This window comes from Podarcis gaigeae (genome assembly GCF_964106915.1).
Source record: "Podarcis gaigeae genome assembly, chromosome: 1".
In the NCBI taxonomy this organism is placed as follows: domain Eukaryota; kingdom Metazoa; phylum Chordata; class Lepidosauria; order Squamata; family Lacertidae; genus Podarcis; species Podarcis gaigeae.
Genome location: NC_139678.1, coordinates 10598474 through 10621653, shown reverse-complemented (window position 1 = coordinate 10621653; position 23180 = coordinate 10598474). Strand labels below are relative to the sequence as shown.

The 23180-nt window shown below is 47.9% G+C and overlaps 1 protein-coding gene across 1 annotated transcript in view; it reads right to left on the bottom strand.

The window, feature by feature from the left end:
• SYNE2 (spectrin repeat containing nuclear envelope protein 2) overlaps nucleotides 1–23180 on the bottom strand; it is a 256016-nt gene that overhangs the window by 196207 nt on the left and 36629 nt on the right. Inside the window, exons 3-13 of the mRNA XM_083729549.1 lie at nucleotides 18828–18889; nucleotides 17351–17446; nucleotides 16800–16877; nucleotides 14880–14972; nucleotides 13587–13768; nucleotides 9308–9504; nucleotides 7715–7815; nucleotides 5841–5942; nucleotides 3669–3806; nucleotides 1947–2111; nucleotides 1223–1335 (exon numbers count right to left, since the gene is read on the bottom strand). Of these exons, the coding sequence (XP_083585675.1) occupies nucleotides 1223–1335; nucleotides 1947–2111; nucleotides 3669–3806; nucleotides 5841–5942; nucleotides 7715–7815; nucleotides 9308–9504; nucleotides 13587–13768; nucleotides 14880–14972; nucleotides 16800–16877; nucleotides 17351–17446; nucleotides 18828–18889 (1327 nt within the window). The remainder of the gene's footprint in view (nucleotides 1–1222; nucleotides 1336–1946; nucleotides 2112–3668; nucleotides 3807–5840; nucleotides 5943–7714; nucleotides 7816–9307; nucleotides 9505–13586; nucleotides 13769–14879; nucleotides 14973–16799; nucleotides 16878–17350; nucleotides 17447–18827; nucleotides 18890–23180) is intronic.

Here is a 23180-nt window from a genome sequence, read left to right as displayed (position 1 = left end):
GGCGGGAAGGTAAACGGTGTTTCCGTGCGCTGCTCTGGTTCACCAGAAGCGGCTTAGTCATACTGGCCACATGACCCGGAAAAACTGTCTGCGGAAAAACGCCGGCCCCCTTGGCCAGTAAAGCGAGATGAGCGCTGCAACCCCAGAGTCGTCTGCGACTGGACTTGACGGTCAGGGGTCCCTTTACCTTTTAAAGCTGTTCTGCATTTATCTGTGAGGCTTGGGTGTAACAGCTAGAAATTGACTCCTGTTTCTTTAATGCTAAAAGAACTAAGTCAGTATGAGTCAGCAGCCTACAATGACTCATGCAACCTTTCACCAAATTGTACCTGTATATATAGAGTGGTCAATGTTAGTGTTGGGTATGGGTTGGCTGGAAGGTAGAAAGCTGGTTGTGTTTGGTGTGTGTAAAAAGCTGTTGGTCGTGGTTGGAGTAGAAGACTTTTTAAGAATAAAAGCAGCAATACTCTGCAAGAATACTCTTTCTTAAGGACTCTTTTGTGCCAACTAAGGTCTGAGGACTAGGCAAAGGAGTAAAAGGAGGTCAGAACCTTTTCTTTTTCAAACACTGACATGGGGAACACTTACGTTGAATGGCCCGCAGAAAAGTGAAATGCGGACGTTATGGTGCTACCCCATGGTAGAACTCCTGCCTTGCATAAGAATGTAAGAAGAGTAGCTGGATCAGGCCAGTGGCCCACCTAGTCCAGAGTCCTACACTCACAGTGGCCAACCAGACGCCTGCAAGAGATTCTCAAGAACAAGAGCCCTTTCCCCTCCTGTGGTTTCCAGCAACTGAAATTCAGTAGCATGACTGCCTCCAAAGCACAGTGACAATGTCACCTCTTACTTGCCTTTTCTCTAAACTAAAAAGTCCGAATGAGGAAGTTCCCAGATCCCTGGCATCTCCGGACAAGGCTGGGAAATGTTTCCTATCTGAAACCCTGGAGAGACACCACTGGTTTGGATAGAGTACATTTATAACTCCATCTTTCCTCCAAGGAAAGGGGGCATACACGCTTCTCTCTCTCCCCGCAACTAACAACCCTGTGAGGCAGGAGAGGCTGAGAGAAAGTGACTGGCCCAAGGTCACCCAATGCGCTTCATGGAGGAGGGAAGATTTGAACCCAAGTCCTAGTCCGACACTGTAACCACTACATGGCACACTGGCTCTTCAGCTGAACGCTGAAGGCTGATAAGAGGAATCTGACAAATGACAAACCTTCTTCTCATCTCTTCCAGTTTCTGGGGCGGCACCAGCAACATGCCTGCCTCATCTCTGTTCTCAAAGGACTGCAGCATCTCCAAGTGTTCTTTGAAATGGTCCATCAGGCTCTGAAAGAAGAAGCATGGCTCCATTCACATATTTCACACCATCACAGGGGGAAACAGCCGTGTGCTGCGGCCAGCTCTTCCCAGAATTAGTTTGACACTGGATTCCCTACCCTTGGTGTAGACCAGTGTTTCCCAGACTTGGGTCTCCACCTGTTTTTGGAGTTCCCATCCAAACAATCAGTTCCCATCATCCCTGACCACTGGTCCTGCTAGCTAGGGATAATGGGAATTGTAGTCCAAAAACAGGTGGAGACCTAAGTTTGGGAAACCCAGGTATAAGGCATGGAAAAGGAATGGTAATGCTCACACTTTACAAGCAGAAATCCATTAAAAAGCAACAACTTTGGAACATGGCAATGGCAAACCACACTGTAGCTGCAGAATCATGGAAGGTGCAAACCAGTACTACCTCTGTACCTGTGTTTGTGTAGCAAAGCTGAGCATATTTTTTTTTTCAATTTTATACATTTCAACAATTTTACAATCATTTTAATATTTCAAAACTCGACTTCCTTCCCCCCTCTTTCTGCGGTTCTTTAAATTTATTTTTTAATATTTTCTACATGAGAAGATGTCTTTTTAAAAATCCTGTTTTGTTTTCTCTAACCAACCTGGGTGGACCTCATTTTTCCTTCTAGGGCAGCCATGGCTTCACAGTGGTCTTGAGAATCCGGTCGATCTTCCGCCAGCTGGCGTTCCACCTCTTGCAACCAGGACTCGATTGCATCTAGAGGTGGAGGCAATAAACCGTCCAGCTTTGCTTTCCATTCATTCATCTAGGAAGGCAAGACACAGGTGTACACAAGAGGTTCTGTATTTGTTTTACACACACACACACACACACACACACACGAACACGCACACACACACACACACGTTCAAGTTAACAAACAAACTAGACTATTAAACCAGCTCCATCCACACAGTGCACAGGTAGAAACATCTAGGAAGGCTCAGGTGTCGTCACGCTTACAAAATGTGTGAGATGCAGGCAATCCTGCAGAATCCAGAATATGTCAGTTTTACTGCTGAAACGATTTTTGGCAGGGGCAACCACTCAAATTTAGGGGGATGGGAAGCATTTGGGAACCATTAGGATCACCTGCGGGTGGCGCTGTGGGTTAAACCACAGAGCCTAGGGCGTGAACTCCCGTTGCTCGGTCCCTGCTCCTGCCAACCTAGCAGTTCGAAAGCACGTCAAAGTGCAAGTAGATAAATAGGTACCGCTCCAGCGGGAACGTAAACGGCGTTTCCGTGCGCTGCTCTGGTTTCGCCAGAAGCGGCTTAGTCATGCTGGCCACATGACCCAGAAAAACTGTCTGCGGACAAATGCCGGCTCCCTCGGCCAGTAAAGTGAGATGAGCGCAGCAACCCAGAGTCGTTCGCAACTGGAATTAATTGTCAGGGGTCCCTTTACCTTGACCTAGGATCACCTGCTGGCCTGATACATATAACCCAAAAATCTACCAGTATTGGCATGGTGGCAGATGCCCACTCTGACTGGCTGAGTCCTAAAACGAAAGGCTGAAGGGACTGAGTGTTTTTGGCTTGGAAGTGAGAAGCCTGGGAAGGAGAGAGAACACTCTTCAAATCCCTGAAGGGCTGTCACACATAAGAGGCAAATGCAGGTCCTCTGTTGCCACAGAGGGCAGAACTGCATCCCTTGGGCTCTAAGTTACAGGTGGACAGATTTTGGTTGAACACTAGGAAGAACCGCCTTGATGGTAAGAGGGATTTCAGCAATGGAACCCACTGCCAAGAGGGACTGTGGGCTCTTCCCTTGCTGAAGAGTGTGGAGAAGCAGAGAAGTCATCTCTTGGGGATTTCTAGGTCTGAACGTCTTGCATGGAGTCTTGGGCTAGCTTAGGGGCAGGGAACTTCTTTGAACCAGAGAGCTGCATTGCCTTAGAGCAACCTTCCATGGGGCACATGCTACTGGTAGGTGTGGCCACAAGCAATAGTGGGTGGGCCAGGCAGAAGGAAGAGATTTCTGCACACGCGTCTCCCCATCAGGCAAGCAAAGGACCTCATCACAATTGGAGACATTCCAGTTAAGCCAAAGGACATGGGAAGGACATGCAGCAGGGCCAGTGAGAGGTGGGGGGGGTCTGGGAAGAGTCCCAAGGGCCAGATGGAAAGGCCTGGAGGGCCACATCCAGCCTCCAGACTCAACAGGTAACAGCGTCCTTTCAATCTCTATGATGCCCTATTTGCACCATGCCTGGAAAGCGCAAAGAAGCATTTCCTGGCCCATCCCACCCTCCTAGACGTGAGCAAAAGACTTTCCCATCGGCAGCATAAACAGCAGTTGCCTCAAAAATATTTCCAATGACCTGAGAGGTTAGGCTGTCCCACGCATCCTTCATCTTTAGATAATCTCCGCTCGGCTCCGATGCTTTTCTTTTAGATGTCAGGAGGGACTGAAATGCCTTTTTCTCTGTGTTAAAGGATTCCATAAATGATAACATCTCCTAGGGATAATTAAAAAAAAGAAAAAGAAATTTAGCTTCAGAAACTTTTAAAAGCAGGATTAGATCAATAGACAGAGGACAGATCTATCAACAGCTATTAGCTGTAATAGTAATAGTAATTTATTATTTGTACCCCGCCCACCTGGCTGGGTTTCCCCAGCCACTCTGCGCAGCTTCCAACAAAGATTAAAAATACATTAAAATGTCACACATTAAAAACCTCCCTAAACAGGGCTGCCTTCAGATGTCTTCTAAATGTCTGGTAGTTGTTTATCTCTTTGACATCTGGTGGGAGGGCGTTCCACAGGGCGGGCGCCATTACCGAGAAGGCCCTGTGCCTGGTTCCCTGTAACTTGGCTTCTCGCAGCGAGGGAACCGCCAGAAGGCCCTCGAAGCTGGACCTCAGTGTCCGGGCTGGATGATGGGGTGGATAATAGTCAAGAGTTTAAGAACAGCCCTGCTTGGCCAGGTCAATGGCCCATCTTAGTCCAGCATCCTGTTCTCACACTAGCCAACCAGCTCTCTCCCTTCTTGAGTTCCAGCAACTTGCATTCAGAAGCATACGGACTCTGACATTCTGTTGTGCTCAAGTCCCACTTGTGTGCTTTCTTGTACTCCTTAGCCTTTTCTTCTCCCAAAGATATCCCACAAGCCAGCGTAGGTTTAGGACCAGTTTCCCTTCTCTTCCCGATCTGCTCCAATACTAGGCAGACAACGCTAAGCTAGATGGAACAGGGGTCTGGCACAGTTTCCTATGTTCCTATGATGGCCACTAGATGGCTTGAAAAAAGGGGACACAAGAAATTAACACAAAAGGCTATCAATGCCTACAGTGGCTCATGGAACCTCCAGATCCCATGCCACCTACGCTGCCACAGGCAGAATGCCTCTGAATACCAGTTGCCAAGAATCACAGGCTGGCAGAGTGCCACTGCTCTCATGTCCAACTTGCAGGCTTCCCACACACATCTGTTTGGCCAGTGTGTGGACAGGGAGGGGCTTCTGGCTTGATCCAGCAGGCTCATCTTATGCTATTGGAGTGCAATCATGGGTGATACGCGGGAGGCGCTGTGGTCTAAATCACAGAGACTTTTAGGCTTGCCAATCAGAAGATCAGTGGTTCAAATCCCCGTGACGGAGTGAGCTCCCATTGCTGTCCCAGCTCTTGCCAAGCTAGTAATTTGAAAGCACACCAGTGCAAGTAGATAAATAGGTACCGCTGCAGTGGGAAGATAATCAGCGTTTCTGTGTGCTCTGGTTTCCGCCAGTGTTCCATTGTGCCAGAAGTGGTTTAGTCATGCTGGCCACATGACCCGGAAAACTGTCTGTGGACAAATGCCGGCTCCCTCGGCCTGAAAGCAAGATGAGTGCCGCAACCCCATAGTCGCCTTTGACTGGACTTAACCATCCAGGGGTCCTTAACCTTTTACGCTATTAGGGTGCAATCATGGGTGAGGGCTGCAAGAGGTGTGTTCTTATGTTCTTATCAACGGCAACTAGTCACAGTGGTCATGTGCTACCTCCAGAGTCATATGCAATATGCCTCTGGATACCAGAACATGGGGGACATGAGTGGGACAGCTCCTGCTTGCAGACTTCCCAGGGGCATCTTTTGGCCACTGTGAGAAAAGGATGCTGGACCAAGTGGAGAACTGTCTGGTTCAGCAGGACTCATAAAGCTATGCTTATATTTCCCCTTGGAGATTTCCGACTCTGCTGCGAATGATGGATAGGCTGCAATATTTGTCTGTCTGTTTGATCATTTTGTTTAATATATTTGTGGTTCTCCCCTCGGTGTTCTGAATTTGTTTCCTGGTTTCTAAATTGTGTTATACATTCCGATATGCAGAAGTTTAACGCTTTTATAAAACTGAATGAGCACATTGTTGTTTTTTCTTTTTAGGGGAGGGGGACTGTTCCCAAAAGAGGGAACACTGAAAGTTTGTTTTACAAATGACACAAAAAAATAACCTTCAGTTATTTACTTTGCAATTGCTACTATCTCTGAAGATATAAGTCTACAACGTTACTTACTTGGAACTTCTTGGAAAAAGGCATACTTTCTGTCTCCGACAACAACCTTGCTAACTTCTTTTCTTGAACATTCAGCCAACTCAAGGTCTGGCTGACTTTCCCCTGGGAAACGGAACAGAAAGTTGCCATTTTTGTTTTCTTTTTTATCGCTCCTCCTGACAATTGCAGTTTGCACTGTTGCAAGAGAAGGCGCCGTGTCAATCATATTCCCAAGGCTCTTTCCCTTCGCAAACTGCTTCAGTGCAAACCCAGGGAAACAAATGCAGCAATACAACAGTATTTTGCAAGAGGTTTATTAGCTTTGCTTTAGTTCTATGTTGCTTTTAATGCACATGCTGGTTTTTTTGTAAGTCGCTTTGAGCTACTTTTTTGTAAAAATAAAATAAAATAAAAAAGGCAAACGAGTTCAAACAACAACAACAATTTCCTGCGGCTCCCCCGTTTGTGGAAGGCTCTCCCCAGAGAGTCACAACTAACACCTTCACTTTAGAACTTTGGGAGCCAGGCAAAAACATTACCCTTCAAGCAGGCATTGCACTGATTAACATCCTATATCCTTTTAAATGTGTTTGTAGAAAGGGGTGGGTGGGTTATTGGTTGCTTTTGCTTTTATTATGTACTGTGTGTTTTTTATATCGTCTTTTTATCCCTTGGTCAAGGTTAAGGGTCAGGGAATATTACATCTGCAAGAGCCATCTGTGCTATGGGCTACTCTCCCCCCCCTTTTTATTTTCAATGCAAAATTACAACAAAAATTACAAACACTGAAATAAAACTATACAAACAAGAAAGAAAAACAGAGCACAAAAAAGGAAAGGGGAAAAAAAGAGCACACATCTACAAATAAAACCATATCTTCATTCTAATCTAGTCATTACATACATATACAGTGGTACCTCGGGTTACATACACTTCAGGTTACATACGCTTCAGGTTACACACTCCGCTAACCCAAAAATAGTGCTTCAGGTTAAGAACTTTGTTTCAGGATGAGAACAGAAATTGTGCTCCGGCAGCGCGGCAGCAGCAGGAGGCCCCATTAGCTAAAGTGGTGGTTCAGGTTAAGAACAGTTTCAGGTTAAGAACAGACCTCTGGAACGAATTAAGTACTTAACCCAAGGTACCACTGTACACATATTGACTTCCTTCCTTTGTTCTAAGACCTCAAAAATGTTACTCATTCTAAATTGTTGTGTCTAATGTAATTACCTCTATCTTTATACTTTTTACATCATTTTTCTTTTTATTTAACCTTGCAAAGCGCCATTCATTACATACCAACATGTTTACTCCAGAACAATGTTTTTTCATAGTCTTTAGCGCATCCCCATTCTTTTAATGATTTCTGGTCCAATTGTCCGCTTATGAATGCTGTGAGTCTTGCCAGATTCGGGCTACTCTTATTTGTCCAAGAGCTACATCACCCTTAAGCCAACCCTCCAGGTTGCCAGCATTGGCCTTGACCAAAGGGGGTGTGGCCACCCCACACATTTCCCCATGCACGCATACTCAGGCAGACACAGAAGCACACATTCCATTGATCTGTGCAGATCAGCTGAGAAGGGGGGGGGTTCCTTTCCTTGTTCCATTCATCAAATGATCAATCTGACAATCGATAAGGAAGAGGGCAATTCCTACCCTCTTAGGTTGTTGGGATTCCTGTAACCACAGCACTGGGTCTACTATTTATTCATTTACTGGCAGAACCTTGGGCACCAGGGAAAAAATGTTTTGAGGGGTGGACAGATCAGGCCCCTGACCTGGGGTCAGCTTCCCCTGCTATACAGATGCTTAGAGATAACTTAAGACTTGGTACTCCAAAGCAAACAGGGAACATATGAGGCTTGGTCCAAAAACAAAACAGGTCACCATACCTGCATCTCATCTTCAGCCACAGGTAGACTTTTGAAATACTGCAGAAACTGAGCCACATATGTCATGATGGATTTCTCATCTGGACTGACAACATCAACATCTGTAAAATGGCAGAAGCTATTAAACATCTCAGCATCTTAAAGGGTCTAAAGTAGGGTTACCAGATGTCCCCGTTTCCCAGGGACAGTCCCCAGATTTGCAAATAAGTCCCCGGACATATTCCATCCCCAGAATGTCCCCGGATTTCATCCAATGTCCCCAGGAAATGCAGCAGCTGCAGTCTCAGCAGCCCGGAGTAGTTGGCTCTGGCTGGCTTCAGGAGCTGCACAGAAGTCCCCATGTGATTGTGGTGCAGGGGCTCTAAGATGCAGCTTCCGGGCTGCCTCCACCTTCCCTGACCCCAGCAACTAAGCTGTGAAGGGAGGCTTCATGCTGCCTATCGGAGCAGCCTCCCAACTCCTACTTGCTTGCAAGCAGAGGGGGCAGGAATCTCTCAGTTAGGCAATGGGAAGCCTCCCCTCCCAGCTGAGGGATCCCAGCCCCCTCCTGCTTGCACACAAGTAGGAATGGGATTGGGGCTGCTCCAATGGGAAGGGAGGCATTGTGCTGCCTGAGAGATCCCTGCCCCCTCCAGCTTGCACACAAGTAGGAGTTGGGATGGGGCTCCTCCTCGTGTAGTATTCATTCATTCATTCATTCATTCATTCATTCATTCATTCATTGTGTCCCCAGATTCATTGGAAAAAACCTGGTAACCTTAGTCTAAAGGGAATGAGGCGGTCTTTCAGATATTTGGAGCCTGAGTCGTTTAGGGCTTTCAACACATGTCCATATGAAAGACACAGCGGCGTAGCGTGGGTTGTCAGCACCCGGGGCAAGGCAAGTAATTTGCGCCCCTAACCCCTAACCTGCCGCCGCTGCCAGCTTCTTCTTGCTGCTGCCTGGGCTGGGGTATTTACGGTAAGGTAGCCACGGTGGCGGCAGCGGATCCATGTCAGGTGATCTGAGGTGAGTTGCCACTGGCGCTGCTGCCCAAACGACGCTGCTTGCCCGGAGGAGGAGGAGGGCCGACAGGCGAGGAAAATGCAACATGGCCCAGCAGCTGCAGCAGCGGCGGCGGGGCTGTGAGGAGGGGCTGCCTGGCGCGCCCTCCGCGGCCCTGAGCGCTGAGAGCCGCGGCCTGCCGGACGCCTTCAGCAAGGACGCGCGCACAGCTCGTCGGTTCTGTTCCGCGAGACATGGGGCTCTGCTACAGCCTGCGCTCGAGGCTCTTCGGCGACTCCGGAGGCGGCGAGTGCGCCCCCCCCCGATGTTGCGCCCGGTGCGGCCGGCCGCCCCTGCACCCCCCCATGCTACGACACTGGAAAGACACACTAGAAAAGAGTCAACATGTGAACAAAAAGTTGCCTTATGAAAGCACCTGTTTAGTCATCTCAATCTGCTTGGTCATATTTATTTCCATTCACGGATTTTGGTACAATTCCCCTCCCAATCTAGCACATTCATATTGAAAACAGGGTCAAAAATCTATGCCCGTGAAAACACAACCGACACTGTTATAACTGGAGACGCTCCATTCTCGGAAAGTTTACCGTCAGGTTCAAGCAGGCGGGGTATATTGAGTTCTGTCTCTGCAATTTCGAAGGCCTCCTCCAGGTTCTCTTTGTTGGGTCTATCTTTCGCTCTCTCCACGTCTACCAAGTCTGGCCTCAAGGCATGAATGATGGCCAAGAATGCCAACCCATTCCTCCAACTGGATTTGAAGTCTGCAATGCTGATGGAGCCATGCCTGCGCCCAAACACACACACACACACACACAAATGTCTCTTCAGTTATTCCTGTAAGCAGTGACACTGCGCTGCCAACCATGTAAGTAACTCCCCCTCCCACCAGCACCCTATTTTTACAGCCTGGCACAAAGTATAACTCTGTCTCTTAACCAGTTAAGGGATAGGGAGCAAGTTGTAGACCCATAGGTGCCCTCTCCCACCCTGCAAAGGTAAAAACCTCCCTTAGATCTGCCTTGATTTAGAATTACATCTGCACCGAGGTTTCCCAAGACTCATACTAACCAGGGTTCCCCCAATTAACCAGAGGCTGAAGTGAGTTCAAAAACGCTGGTTTTGGGGAGAACTTTGAAGGCCTTAAAAGGGGGTTAAAGGTAAAGGGACCCCTGACCATTAGGTCCAGTCGTAGCCGACTCTGGGGTTGTGGCGCTCATCTCACTTTATTGGCTGAGGGAGCTGGCGTACAGCTTCCGGATCATGTGGGGCCAGCATGACTAAGCCGTTTCTGGAGAACCAGAGCAGCGCACAGAAACACCGTTTACCTTCTCGCCACAGCAGTACCTATTTATCTACTTGCACTTTGACGTGCTTTTGAACTGCTAGGTTGGCAGGAGCAGGGACCGAGCAACGGGAGCTCACCCCGTCGCGGGGATTCGAACCGCCGACCTTCTGGTCAGCAAGTCCTAAGCTCTGTGTTTTAACCCACAGTGCCACCCGCGTCCCTAAAAGGGGGTTAGACAAGATTAATGGAGGACAAGGCTACGAGCTATGTGATATCACTAAAGCAGAATTGGCTCCACTGCTAACGCACAATTATAGTATCTAACAAGTGTTGAAGAATATACCTGCCCTAAATGAGCAGTCTGGCAGGGAAGGGGCTCAGTTTTAAGAATGGGAGGCATTATATTATACTTTCCACCCAGTGGCAAATCTATTTCAAGGCAATTACAGATAACATTTGAAAGAAATGTGCCCAGTGACTTCCTACAGCACATTTCTTTCCTAGAAAATGCAACCATGCCGAGAGACGCAGGAATGAGTCAGAATGAGTGCTGACATAAAAATGGGTTGTGTATTGTAGATATGCAGGAAGGAGGACAAAGGCTAAGGCTGGGCACCGCGGGGTGAAATCAGCGATCTCACTTGTTCAGAATGGTTGGCAGAGTGGCCAAACTCACTTGGGGAGTGGAAACCACTTAACTTGTCAGACTTTCTCTTTGTTCTCTGTCCTGCTATTCAACTCCACCACTGTTGAGGAAATCAGCTTAAAAGTTCTTTGGCTAGGCTAAAGAAAGCTCTTTGGCCCCGCTGACCAGCCTACAAGATCAGGCCACTCTCTTTGGGGAACGGCTGTATGTAGCTCAGCGGCACGGCACACGCCTTGTCTGCAAAAGGTCCCGGGTGCGAATCATGGTGTCTCCAAGAAGGGCTGAAACAGACTGCCGAAATTCTGGAGAGACGCTGCCGGTTGGTGTAGACAATACTGAGGCAGATGGACCACTGGTCTGACTCAGTAGAAGGCAGCTTTGCATGCCCTATTTATATCAACGATGAGGACTAGAATCTCAATATTGTTTTTAAAGCAAATGCTATAACCTAGTGGCTGACCATCTGATTTGCATGCAGGAGTCCTCAGGTACAAGCCACAACATCTGCACCTGAGTAACTGAGTCAACTGCAAAGCAGGTAAAGTTACCATCTCTCTGCTTTGCCCCGCTACTGCTCCCCTCCTGAAGGGAGAAGAGAGATTCAGGACTGTGGCGTTTGCCTCCTAGGTGGGTCATTAGGAAAGGGTTAAATGAGTGCGATGTGATTGGCCAGTGGGAATGCAAGGGGGGAGTAAAAGTTAGAGTGGGAGGTTTTGAAAGTCAGTTGAGGTTTGGGAGCTGAAGAAGGAAGAGGGAGGATTAGGTGTGGGTTGGTAGAGTTGTATTGTGAGAGAGTGAGAGGAATTGTTAGGTAGAGTCAGATAGATAGTTGGGAATACAGTGGTGCCTCGCAAGACGAAAAGAATCCGTTCTGCAAGTCTCTTCGTCTAGCGGTTTTTTCGTCTTGCGAAGCAAGCCCATTGACGGATTAGCGGATTAGCGCTATTAGCGGCTTTTAGCGGCTTTTAGCGGCTTAGCGGCTTAGAAAAAGGGGGGGAGGGGGAAGAGTTCCACAGGAACTCGCAAGACATTTTCGTCTTGCGAAGCAAGCCCATAGGAAATTCGTTTTGCGAAGCACCTCCAAAACGGAAAACTCTTTTAAGTTAGTTCTTGGTATGAGCTTTCGTGTGCATGCACACTTCTTCAGATACACTCTGTGTATCTGAAGAAGTGTGTATGCACACGAAAGCTCATACCAAGAACTAACTTAGTTGGTCTTTAAGGTGCTACTGGAAGGAATTTTTTTTTGTTTTGACTATGGCAGACCAACACGGCTACCTATCTGTAACTGGAAAACTCTTTTGTCTAGCGAGTTTTCCGTCTTGCGAGGCATTTGTCTTGCGGGGCACCACTGTAATCAGTTTGAAGTTGTTAGGAACTGGGATTAAGAAACTGCCAAGAAAAATTAACTATACCCATAAGCTTGTTCCTGCATTTAAAAATAAACTTGATTATTTGTTAATGTTAGCAACTGACTGGACTCCGTGTGTCCCTGTGAGATACGGGGTGGTGGCAGAGGAAAAAGCAATCGCAGTGGCGGCACAGGGTCAATAGACCGTCAAACGTCCGGGGACCCTGTGTGATCACCACAAGGACCATCCCTGGAGGACACTGCCAGCCCTCAGCACTGAATTGGGTGGGGTGGTGGGGTTAAAGGGGGAAAACTGTGGGTTTCAGGTGAATGGTTTTTTTGGACTACAGGAAGTTGAGGCTTTGTTTATTTTTGTTTAACAAAATATAATAATTAAAAAAATGAATACCGTACATCTCAAAAATTGCACATATGCATTCCAAAACATAATTTTCTCTTTGCTTTTTTTGACTCCCCCACTCCCATTTTCCATGGTGTTTTTAATTGCTCCCCCTTGCTGTACCCTATCTTCTCTGTCTTATATCATAACCACTGTACAATAAACTCTAACCCCTTCTGTTGCTCATGGTTCAAATCCTGCTCGTGAATTCAACAAACTATAATACTTCTTTCAAATATTAATATGTTTATTTAAATATTTAAATTATTTTTGGTAGTAAGCGGGCCTGAGTATTGTTTTGCTTATCATTTGATAATGGTTTCTTTCATGGATGTTATGTTGTATGAAATATTAATGTCTATTATTATTAAAAATTTGTATGCCACCCTGTACCTGCAGATCTCAAGACAGCTCTTAACATAAAATCACAATATAAAAACATAAAATACATAATAAAAAGACAGCCTTTGGCTTGGAATCAACTTGATCCCCTTCCCTTCTATCCTTTCTCCTTTCTCCTTCTGAGATGGAACCCCTATTTGGGGACTTCCCTGGCTTTTTTCTGGCCCACGTAGTTGCCAGTCTGGATAGTTGGCCTTGGGGAAGACTTGACGTTTTCATCCCCAAAAAGTTTTTGATTTGAGTTTCTACTGAAATGAGGCTGCATTTTAATGCTGTATTTTAATCTTGTTTTTAAGTTGTATTTTAATCAATTGTTTTATACCTGGTGTTAGCTGCCCTGAGCCCGGTCTTGGCTGGGGAGGGCGGGGTATAAATAAAATGTTTTTTTATTATTATTATTTATTATTAAAAACAAGAAAAATCCAATAATCCCCCTCTCTCCCTAACATATTTTAAAAGCACTTTTCCCCTATGGTAATATGTATTGTATATCTTTCTTTCTTTCTTTCTTTCTTTCTTTCTTTCTTTCTTTCTTTCTTTCGCTGCAAGCCACTTGGAGACCTTTTGGAGGCAGGCGACTAATACGTCTAATAAAGGAAAATGAAATGAATCTTAAACTGGGGGGCTGCTATGGATCAATGGTTTGATTCAATGCAAGGCAGCTTTCTGTGTTCCTAAGGTTCGCAGATTAGTGCAGAAAACATAATGGAATGGGCTTGCAAGTGAATGCATGCAAAAGCGACACGGACTGCAGACAGGCTGATTTGAGCAACCCTACATACGTGGCGCACTGCTCCTTGGCCCACAACAGAAGAGCCTTTTTTGCGGACATCTTCCACCGTTCCTTTGCTTTAGCATTTCGTTTCGCCGGTGGGCTTGCTGTTGGCGATGAGTCCACGGCACTCGAACTGTCCGGCGAAGGATGACCGTAGCCACAGGCAAGAGTCTGGGCTAACTCTTCAATCTACCAATGAAGAATAGAGGGCGGGAGGGAAAGGAACAGATTTATTCCACAGTCATTGGTAAGAACTAGGGTAAAAGGTAAAGGGACCCCTGACCGTTAAGTCCAGTCACGAACGACTCTGGGTTTGCGGAGCTCATCTCGCTCTATAGGCCAAAGGAGCTGGCATTTTTCCACAGACAGCTTCCGGGTCATGTGGCCAGCATGACTAAGCCGCTTCTGGCGAAACCAGAGCAGCGCACGGAAACGCCGTTTACCTTCCCGCTGGAGCAGTACCTATTTATCTACTTGCACTTTTTGGCGTGCTTTCGAACTGCTAGGTGAGCAGGAGCAGGGACCGAGCAACGGGAGCTCACCCCGTCACAGGGATTCGAACCGCCAACCTTCTGATCGGCAAGTCCTAGGCTCTGTGGTTTAACCCACAGCACCACCCACGTCCCAAGAAGTAGGGTACAAAGTCCTAAATCAGTGACAGACCTTGGGGTCTTGAATTCCAGCAGCGCCCTGTGCGGGCACCAAAACACACAGCCCTGCCTTTCGCCTTCCATTCTTCATAAAAGTTCTGGTGGCCCCTATGCTGCATGCCCAGTGCAACCAAACTGGTCGCTCTCCCCTAAATCCATCTCTGCTTAAATGACTTGGGCCCAAGTACTTGAAGAATCACCTCCACTTGTGGTTTAACAATCAATCCTTCTTCCCAGGGAACTCTGGGAATTGTAGCTCCGTGAGGGGAATAGGGGTCTTCCTTTATAACTCCTAGAACCCTTAACAAACTACAGTTCCCAGGATTCTTTGGGGGGAACCAAAGGCCTGCTAAAAGTGTTAGAGCAGTTATTCAAATGGGGCACGGTATGTTGGTCATGTGGGATTTGATTTGCACATCAAGGCAACTTTAAAATGAATGAAAACTGTGAAAACTGAGATGGTACAGTCCTCTCCCAAGGGCCATTTCACCTCAAACACCTAGGCATAGCTTTTCGGATGGCATGATCAACGCTCTCCTCACCTGACACACTGTTCGGGGGGGGGGGGTCTCCTTGCCTCCATCTTCTGAGCCAATTTCAGCAAAAACTAACTTGGGAAATCTTTCTTCCAACCTTGATCAGCTACTCACGTGAAAATGCAATATGATTGTCCAAATCAGGCCAAGCACAATGGACGGTTTGCCTTCAATGATATCAGCAACATGGATGTTGATCAGCTTGATCTGGGAAAAGAAGAATAACTGTTATGTCTGAGCCCGGCTTCGGCTGGGGAGGGCGGGATATAAATAATAATAATAATAATAATAATAATAATAATAATAGAACAAAGAGAAGGGAAATGAAGCACTGTTTTAAAACAGCTCTTGTGGGATGTTTAAACCTGTAATGCTGTGTATTTGTGTATATTTGTGTGTGTGTGTGTGTGTTTAATCACAACCCAACAAAGGAGTTCAAAAAGAAGAAAAAATATGGTATATACTGGACTCCTATGAAAACATCACAATCCAAATCCACCTCTAGCCAGGTACAACAAGTTGTTTCTTGTCATTTATCTCTTTATTTAACACAATCTCTATACTGTTTTATTGTTGTTCTTCTTGTTGTTTAAGCCTCCAAGTCTAAGCCATGAATAGGCAAACTAAGGCCCGGGGGCTGAATCTGGCCCAATCGCCTTCTAAATCCGGCAGAATGTGTGCTTTTATTTAAAATGCATCTCCGGGTTATCTGTGGGGCATAGGAATTTGTTCATTTCCCCCGCAAAAAAAAATATAGTCTGCCCCGCCCCACAAGGTCTGAGGGACAGTGGACTGGCCCCCTGCTAAAAAAAGTTTGCTGACCCCTGCTTTAAACAGTTTACAAAAAATATAAAATTTTAATACTATGGATATAAAAAAAAGTTAAAAACAGGAATTTAAAAATAAGCAGAATGATGAATAAAATCGATGGTAGCTAAAAATAAATAAATAAAACTCATGTAATTTCTATGGTGTCTGGATAGACAATTTTGTTTTCCTGAACAAAAATGTTGCAAGCAGTTGCTGAACAGAGTACAATGACGGCACCTGCCTGATATCAATACAGTTTAGGTGGTGCCAAAAGTCTATGCAAAGGTTAATTAATACCCAGTTTGCCAAGCTGCAATCCAGCAAATTAAGTTACCAAAAAAATCATTATTTGGTTGATAATGTAAAAGGTGTGTGTAAGCTGCAGAGGACGCGGGTGGCGCTGTGGGTAAAAGCCTCAGCGCCTAGGATTTGCCGATCGAAAGGTCGGCAGTTCGAATCCCCGCGGCGGGGTGCGCTCCCATCGCTCGGTCCCAGCGCCTGCCAACCTAGCAGTTCGAAAGCACCCCTGGGTGCAAGTAGATAAATAGGGACCGCTTATTAGCGGAAGGTAAACGGCGTTCCGTGTGCTGTGCTTGCTCGCCAGATGCAGCTTGTCACGCTGGCCACGTGACCCGGAAGTGTCTTCAGACAGCGCTGGCTCCTGGCCTATAGAGTGAGATGAGAGCACAACCCTAGAGTCTGTCAAGACTGGCCTGTATGGGCAGGGGTACCTTTACCTTTACCTTTAAGCTGCAGAGAGCTCATAGTGAACCTAGGTTGCTCATTCATATCTATAAAGTGCAGTGGCGTAGCGTGGGGGGTGCAGGGGGGCCGGCCGCACCGGGCGCAACATCTGGGGGGGCGCTCACACTCGCAGCTCTCTGCCCCTACGTTTCCACGGGTTAGGGGGCGCAAATTACTTGCCTTGCCCCAGGTGCTGACAACCCACGCTACGCCACTGATAAAGTGTACATAAAAGCATCCTCAAGACCAGACTTATGGAGTCCTTTCAGCTCTTCCATTGACTATACTTGGGATCTATAACAAACGCTTTAGTGGAATTTCCTGCTGGAAATAAATATAAAGTATAACAGCATATCCAGTTCTGTTCTAAAGCATATCACTGTGCAGCTTTGCTTCCAATGTGCTGTTCTCGTCTTTTTTTACAACACTTTGGCACCCGAACAAACTCAAAACCGTCTTTGAGGCTGGAGTAATACTGACCGATCTGTTCTTTAGGAACGTCAACGCATTTTCAATGTTGCTTCTGCACTGGAAAGTGTTAGATCCTTTCTCACGTGGCTGGAGGGAGAGAAAAAGACGATACAAACATAGAAATTCAGGCTCCAAGTTACAAATTGCAGAGTTCGAATGGCTCTTCTCATGTTCTTATGTCAATTTAGCAGAATATATTCCGTTTTTGTGGTTTAGAAATTTCAACAATTTTTTGAGAGTGGGCGAGGAAGGAGTTGATAGAACATACTGTGAGAAAAGGGGGAAAGTGTTGAGACATTTCCAAGCTTCTCCTAGCATTCTTAAGAGCTAGAAACTTGGGATGTTTTCTTGAGAGAAAGTTCAGAACCTCAAGATCCTTAATTTGGTGCAACAAAACTGAGTTTCTGTCTGCATGTCAAACTCACACCAGGCCCAAACTGCAATTTGCCATGGAACAGGGAAAGAAATTCAAGCATGAGGACTGATGGGCAATAAGTAAGTTCATGGTTTTTTTAATTGACTTTAAACAAAAAGAATCACATGCAATGGGGCTACCTTACCATTTGTTGTCCTGAGAGGACCTCCAGCAGATCCAAAAGCACATGTCCCTCCCCGATGTCCGTATACAAGTCCGAGACAAAGGAAGGTGGGGAATGCTGCAAAAATATTTATCGTTAAGCAACCTTTCTTATTCTAATATTTATAAGCTATACATTCAAGGGGGGCATAGTAAGGCAGAATATGACATAGAAACCTAACACTGCAATAATAAGAGCAGTCAAAATAATAATAAGAGCAGTCAAAAACACCAACGGCATATCAATAAACCGGTTGGTTAAAAACAATAATCCACATTTTGTTGGGATACTGCCAGGGAGACAAAGGCCATCATGCCCCCACGTTGATTCCGGACGATCCATCAATCTCCCGAAGAAATGCAGTATCAGACAATTAGCGACACAAGCCTCAGAAACAGCTGTCCACATTCCAAAGACTTGTGCACGCCCTTTGCAGAGTTCGCACAACAAAAGATGCACTCAGGAGAGCAATATCCTAACACATTCTGCTGTCTGAACTGTACAGGTTTCAAAACAAGTCTATAAGAAAGCTGGCAGTGATTGATGCCAGACCTCTACTGGCAAGGGCACAGCCTGCCACACTAATGGCTCAGTAACTGGTGAAAACCAAGCAAATCCAGTATTTTTTCTTTGGGGGGGGGGTTTACAAATGCGGTGTCGGTACTCATATCTTGATAAAAGTGATGTTGGGTGAAAGATCACTGAATTTCAGGGGGTTTGACCAGATGAGCCACATGGTCCAATCCAACTCTCAAAAGTTCTGTGATTTTATGGAAATACTGAAGAGCACCATCATAAAAAATCTGCAAGTACTGCTCTCTCAGAAAAGCAGTACCATGTTGAATGGAAAACGAGCGAGGTCCCAGTGCCTGATTTACGTATTAGCTAAACAAGCTATAGCTCTTGGGGGCCCCAAAAAAAATTAAAAGGAAAAAAAACTGGATGTACATTTCCAAAATAAAACCTACATACAGCAACAGTGTTTTGTGTTGTGTAGGCTCCTATGATGTAAGTAATGGGCACCGCCTGCTAGCCTGCTCCCTAAAATATCACTGGTTTGCTATTATTATTTCATGTTATAGCAAGTTTCTAGAGACTAGATTATGAGTCTTTGTAAACTGTGTTTCTATTGCGAAATGCCAATGTGTTTGCATTACTAACTTTGTTACGAATAGAAAATCATTTTAAGTTAGACCTTAATAATTATTTCACTCTTAATATACTTCTTCTTAATTGCATTTCAGTTGCAACAATTACTTTGATAAAATACATATTTTGTTATGTGCAAATGGCTTTAGATACCTATTAGGTCCATAAATTACCATACAGCATATATTCAACACTAAAAACAGCAACAATTTGTTGTTGACAAAGGACAGCTGGACATATAAAGGGCCCCATTACCTTCAGTAGCTTAGGACCTCATCAAACCTAAATCCAGCCCTGGTCATTCCCTTACCTTTTCCAATTGTGAGTTGATCCAACTTGTGAAGGTCCTCTTTTGCGTGTTCTCCTGCTCCACTATGTTAAAAAAACAAACAAAAACAAAATTGAAGAATCACCCATGAACGGAGAAGATAAACATACTTTTAAATAAAACTTTAAAGCAGGTCTGCGGAACTTGTGACAGCCAGGTGTGGCAGGAAAATACTAACCTCCTCCTTCTCTGTGCCTTGTGATCTGATATCTGCTCCTCACACACACTTCTCAAATTGTGGAACAACTGTAATATTTCCCCCCACCCCCTCCCCCAAGCTGTTACTGAAAAAGCCCCTTCCTGCTGTTATGTAGTGAAGTTTCACCCTGGGCCAGCAGGGGGATACTGTATATAGTTTTCACTCAGGTCTGTAGATAGTTTTCCCTCAGGTCCGCGTCAGTTATTTTAGGCGGGAACTCTGGGCTGTTGTTGCTACAATGTTGACAGCCGGCTGCCTATAAAAGCAGGCCGGCTGAGCTGTTTGCAGTCAGTTCTATTCCAGCTTACGAAATAAAGAGCTATTTGGAGAAATTGCTGGTCGTCGGCTATGTCAACCCACAACTTAACACTGGCGACGAGGATGGGATCGATGGACATCAGAGCACAGCCAGATGCGGCCAGCCTCTGAACTGAGCTGAATCACTGAGCTGAATCACAGAGCGAAATCACTGAGCGAAATCACTGGACAGAACCAATTCAGAGCTGACTGTTCTGGCTAGAGCACTGTGTTCCATCCATCGCCCTTCACGCCGGCATCGGAATCATGGCTTCACTTGTGCCTCTACCGCCGTTTGCGCCAGCCTCTGAATCATGGGATTCCTACCTCGCTCGGTTCGACTGCTACCTCCAAGCCAACGAGCTGACAGCAGTATCAAAGGATCGTAAGCGGGGCCTATTCCTCAGCCTCTGTGGGCCTGAGGTGTTTGAGACGGCCCGAGCATTGGTTGCGCCCGAAGCAGTCCAGGCAACACCATGGGACACGATCCAAGAGAAGCTCCGCAACCACTACGCACCAAAGCCGTCCAAGATTGCTGCCCACCATGCGTTCTACCACCGGAACCAGGCAGAGGGGGAGTCAATCAACAACTACACCACCGCCCTGCGACAGGCTGCAATGCACTGTGAGTTCCGAGACTTAGACGATGCCCTGATGGATCGAATCGTCTGCGGGGTCCGGGACATCCATCTGCAACGGCGTCTCCTCGCCAAGCCAGACCTCACGCTGCAGAAAGCCATTGAGGAGGCTGTGGCCTCAGAAGCTGCTGAACGCTCCGCCCAGGAGATCCGCAAGTCCAGCAGCCAGCGTCTTGCTAGGGAGCCAGTTCCGGTGCATCATGAAGAGGCCAGCAGTGATGAGGCATCCTCCAGTGAAGGCGATGACGTGCACCAGACAAAGCGGGAGCACAGGAAGTTCCAACAGAAGTCCAAGGGCCAACCGGAATGTGCCGGCTGCGGAGGCAACCATTCCCGTGCCAAGTGTCGATTCAGAGACGCCATCTGTAGGAAGTGTTCCAGAAGGAGCCACATCGCTAAGGTCTGCCGATCGGCTCCGTCTGACACCCCCCCTTCATCGACTCGCAAGTCCAAGCCTTCACTCCAGTCCGCCAAGGAAAGTTGTTTCGCTCTCACCAACTGCCGCTGCCCGTCTGGAACCACGATTGGCCAAACCGACTCGCCTACGCGACGCAAGCTGAACGTCACGGTGCTCATTGAAGGAGCTCCATGTGACATGGAGATCGACACCGGGTCTGCCCTGTCCATCGTGTCGTGGAGCACCATCAAAAGACTGGTACCCAGAGTGTCCAAAAGGCAACTCGACTCTCACCGCGTACACCTGAGAGACTACCAGGGAAACGACATTCCCGTGGTAGGCATTGGCCGGTTCCGGATTGCCTTCAAAGATTTTTCGGGCCTGCTCCGGTTGGTGGTGGTCGAAGGTCAGCAGCCAAGCCTCCTAGGGCTAGACTGGTTTGATGCCCTCGGCCTGGAAGTCACCGGCATCAACTGCATCTCTAACGCAGAGACTGAGGGTCTGGTCAAAGACTTTGCCGAGGTTTTTGACGGCACCTTGGGGCAATATACAGGTACGCCCATCTCCTTTAGCCTTGATCCACAAGTCGCCCCCCATCAAGCTAAAGCCACGCCGGGTTCCCTTTGCTCTCAAGGCTAAGGTGGACGAACAACTGGACAAACTGATCGCCCAAGGAGTTTTGGAGCCGGTTGACCACGCCAAGTGGGAAACCCCCATCGTCACGCCTGTCAAGCCAGATGGGTCGGTGAGAATCTGCGCTGACTACAAGTGCACGATCAACAAGGCACTTCAGCAGCACGCTTATCCGGTTCCTGTTGTCCAACACCTGCTGCATTCCCTGGGTGAGGGTAAGGTCTTCGCTAAGCTGGACCTTGCCCAAGCCTATCAACAACTGCCAGTCGATGATGCCACTGCTGAAGCCCAGACGATCGTCACCCACCGGGGGGCATTCCGTTGCCGCCAGTTGCAGTTCGGGGTGAGTGTGGCTCCTGGCATCTTCCAAAGCCTTATGGAGCGTCTCCTGCAAGGGCTTCCGGGCGTGGTACCATATTTTGATGACGTCTTGGTGTCTGCAGACTCACACCAGCAGCTGTTCGAGCGCCTCCGTGCCGTGCTGACCAGGTTCCAAGAGGCCGGGCTCAAGGTAAAGAGGGAGAAGTGCCAGATCGCCGTTCCACAGGTAGAGTTCCTGGGCTATCTTATCGATGCCTCCGGCCTTCACCCGACCACATCCAAGATCCGCGCTATCCAGCAGGCCCCCACCCCAAAGAACAAGACGGAGTTGCAGGCATTCCTGGGGCTGCTGAACTTTTATAACATGTTCCTGCCCCACAAAGCCACAGTGGCTGAGCCTCTTCACCGACTCCTTAGTACAAAGACGCCTTGGGCCTGGGGTCATCGGGAGACGGCGGCCTTCAACGTGGTCAAGGCTCTCCTTTCATCAGACAGTGTGCTGGTACAGTACAGTGAATCCAGGCCGCTGGTCCTTGCCTGCGACGCCTCACCTTTTGGCATCGGTGCTGTCCTTAGTCACCGTTTTCCAGATGGAAGAGAAGCACCACTCGCCTACTTTTCCAGGACACTATCTCCGACGGAACGGAATTACAGCCAGCTCGACAAGGAGGCATTGGCACTTGTGGCTGGAGTGAAGAGGTTCCATGAATACCTCTATGGCAGGACTTTTGACCTCATCACTGACCACAAGCCACTCCTGGGCCTCCTCGCCGGTGATCGTCCAACTCCACCGGTCCTCTCGCCACGCATGCTGCGATGGACTGTTTTCCTGGCTGCCTACCACTACCGGCTCATCCATCGCCCAGGGAAATCGATGGGCCATGCCGACGCCCTCAGCCGTTGCCCTCTTCCAGCATTTGTGGAAGACCCGGCTCCAGCTTCATCGCTCCTTCTGATTGAGGATCTTCCGGCAGCGCCTGTATCAGCTGCCACTGTGGCCTCCGCGTCTGCCCAGGATCGCACCATCAGCCGGGTGCTCAACTGGGTGTGGAGGGGGTGGCCACAAGGGCCTTTTGCATCGGAGTTCCAGCCCTTCGCAACCAGACAACATGAACTCTCAGCTCATCGCGGCTGTCTGCTGTGGGGAGACCGCGTCGTGATTCCCCAGGGACTCCGTCAGCACGTCCTGGAGGCTCTGCACGTTGGCCACCCGGGAATTGTCAAAATGAAGGCGTTGGCTCGGTGTTACGTCTGGTGGCCTAATATGGACGATGCCATCACTGCCTGGGTGTCCGCCTGTCAAGCGTGCCAAGAGTCGAGGCCTGCACCACCGGCAGCTAAGGGACACACCTGGGAGACGCCAAAGACACCCTGGTCGAGGGTCCACATTGATCTGGCTGGCCCCTTTCACGGCCGGACCTTTATGGTAGTGGTGGACGCCTATTCCAAATGGCTGGAGGTCGCCCTGATGCCCTCCACCACTACCGAAGCTGTCATCCGGGTGCTGCGAGGCCTGTTTGCAACGCATGGGTGTCCTGATGTCCTTGTCTCTGACAATGGACCACAGTTCACGTCAGGCACGTTTGAGCGGTATCTTTTGGGACTGGGCATCCGCCATGCCCTAACGGCACCCTTTCATCCATCCAGCAACGGGCAAGCGGAAAGAATGGTGCACTCGGCAAAAGAGGCACTGGCGCGCCTGGACCGGGGAGACTGGCATGAGCGGGTCGCCGAATACTTGTTCGTGCAACACATCACCCCTCATGCGGCCACAGGGAGGAGTCCTGCTGAACTGCTTATGGGCCGCCGCCTCAGGTCACCGCTCGACCGGCTACACCCGGACTTTGCCG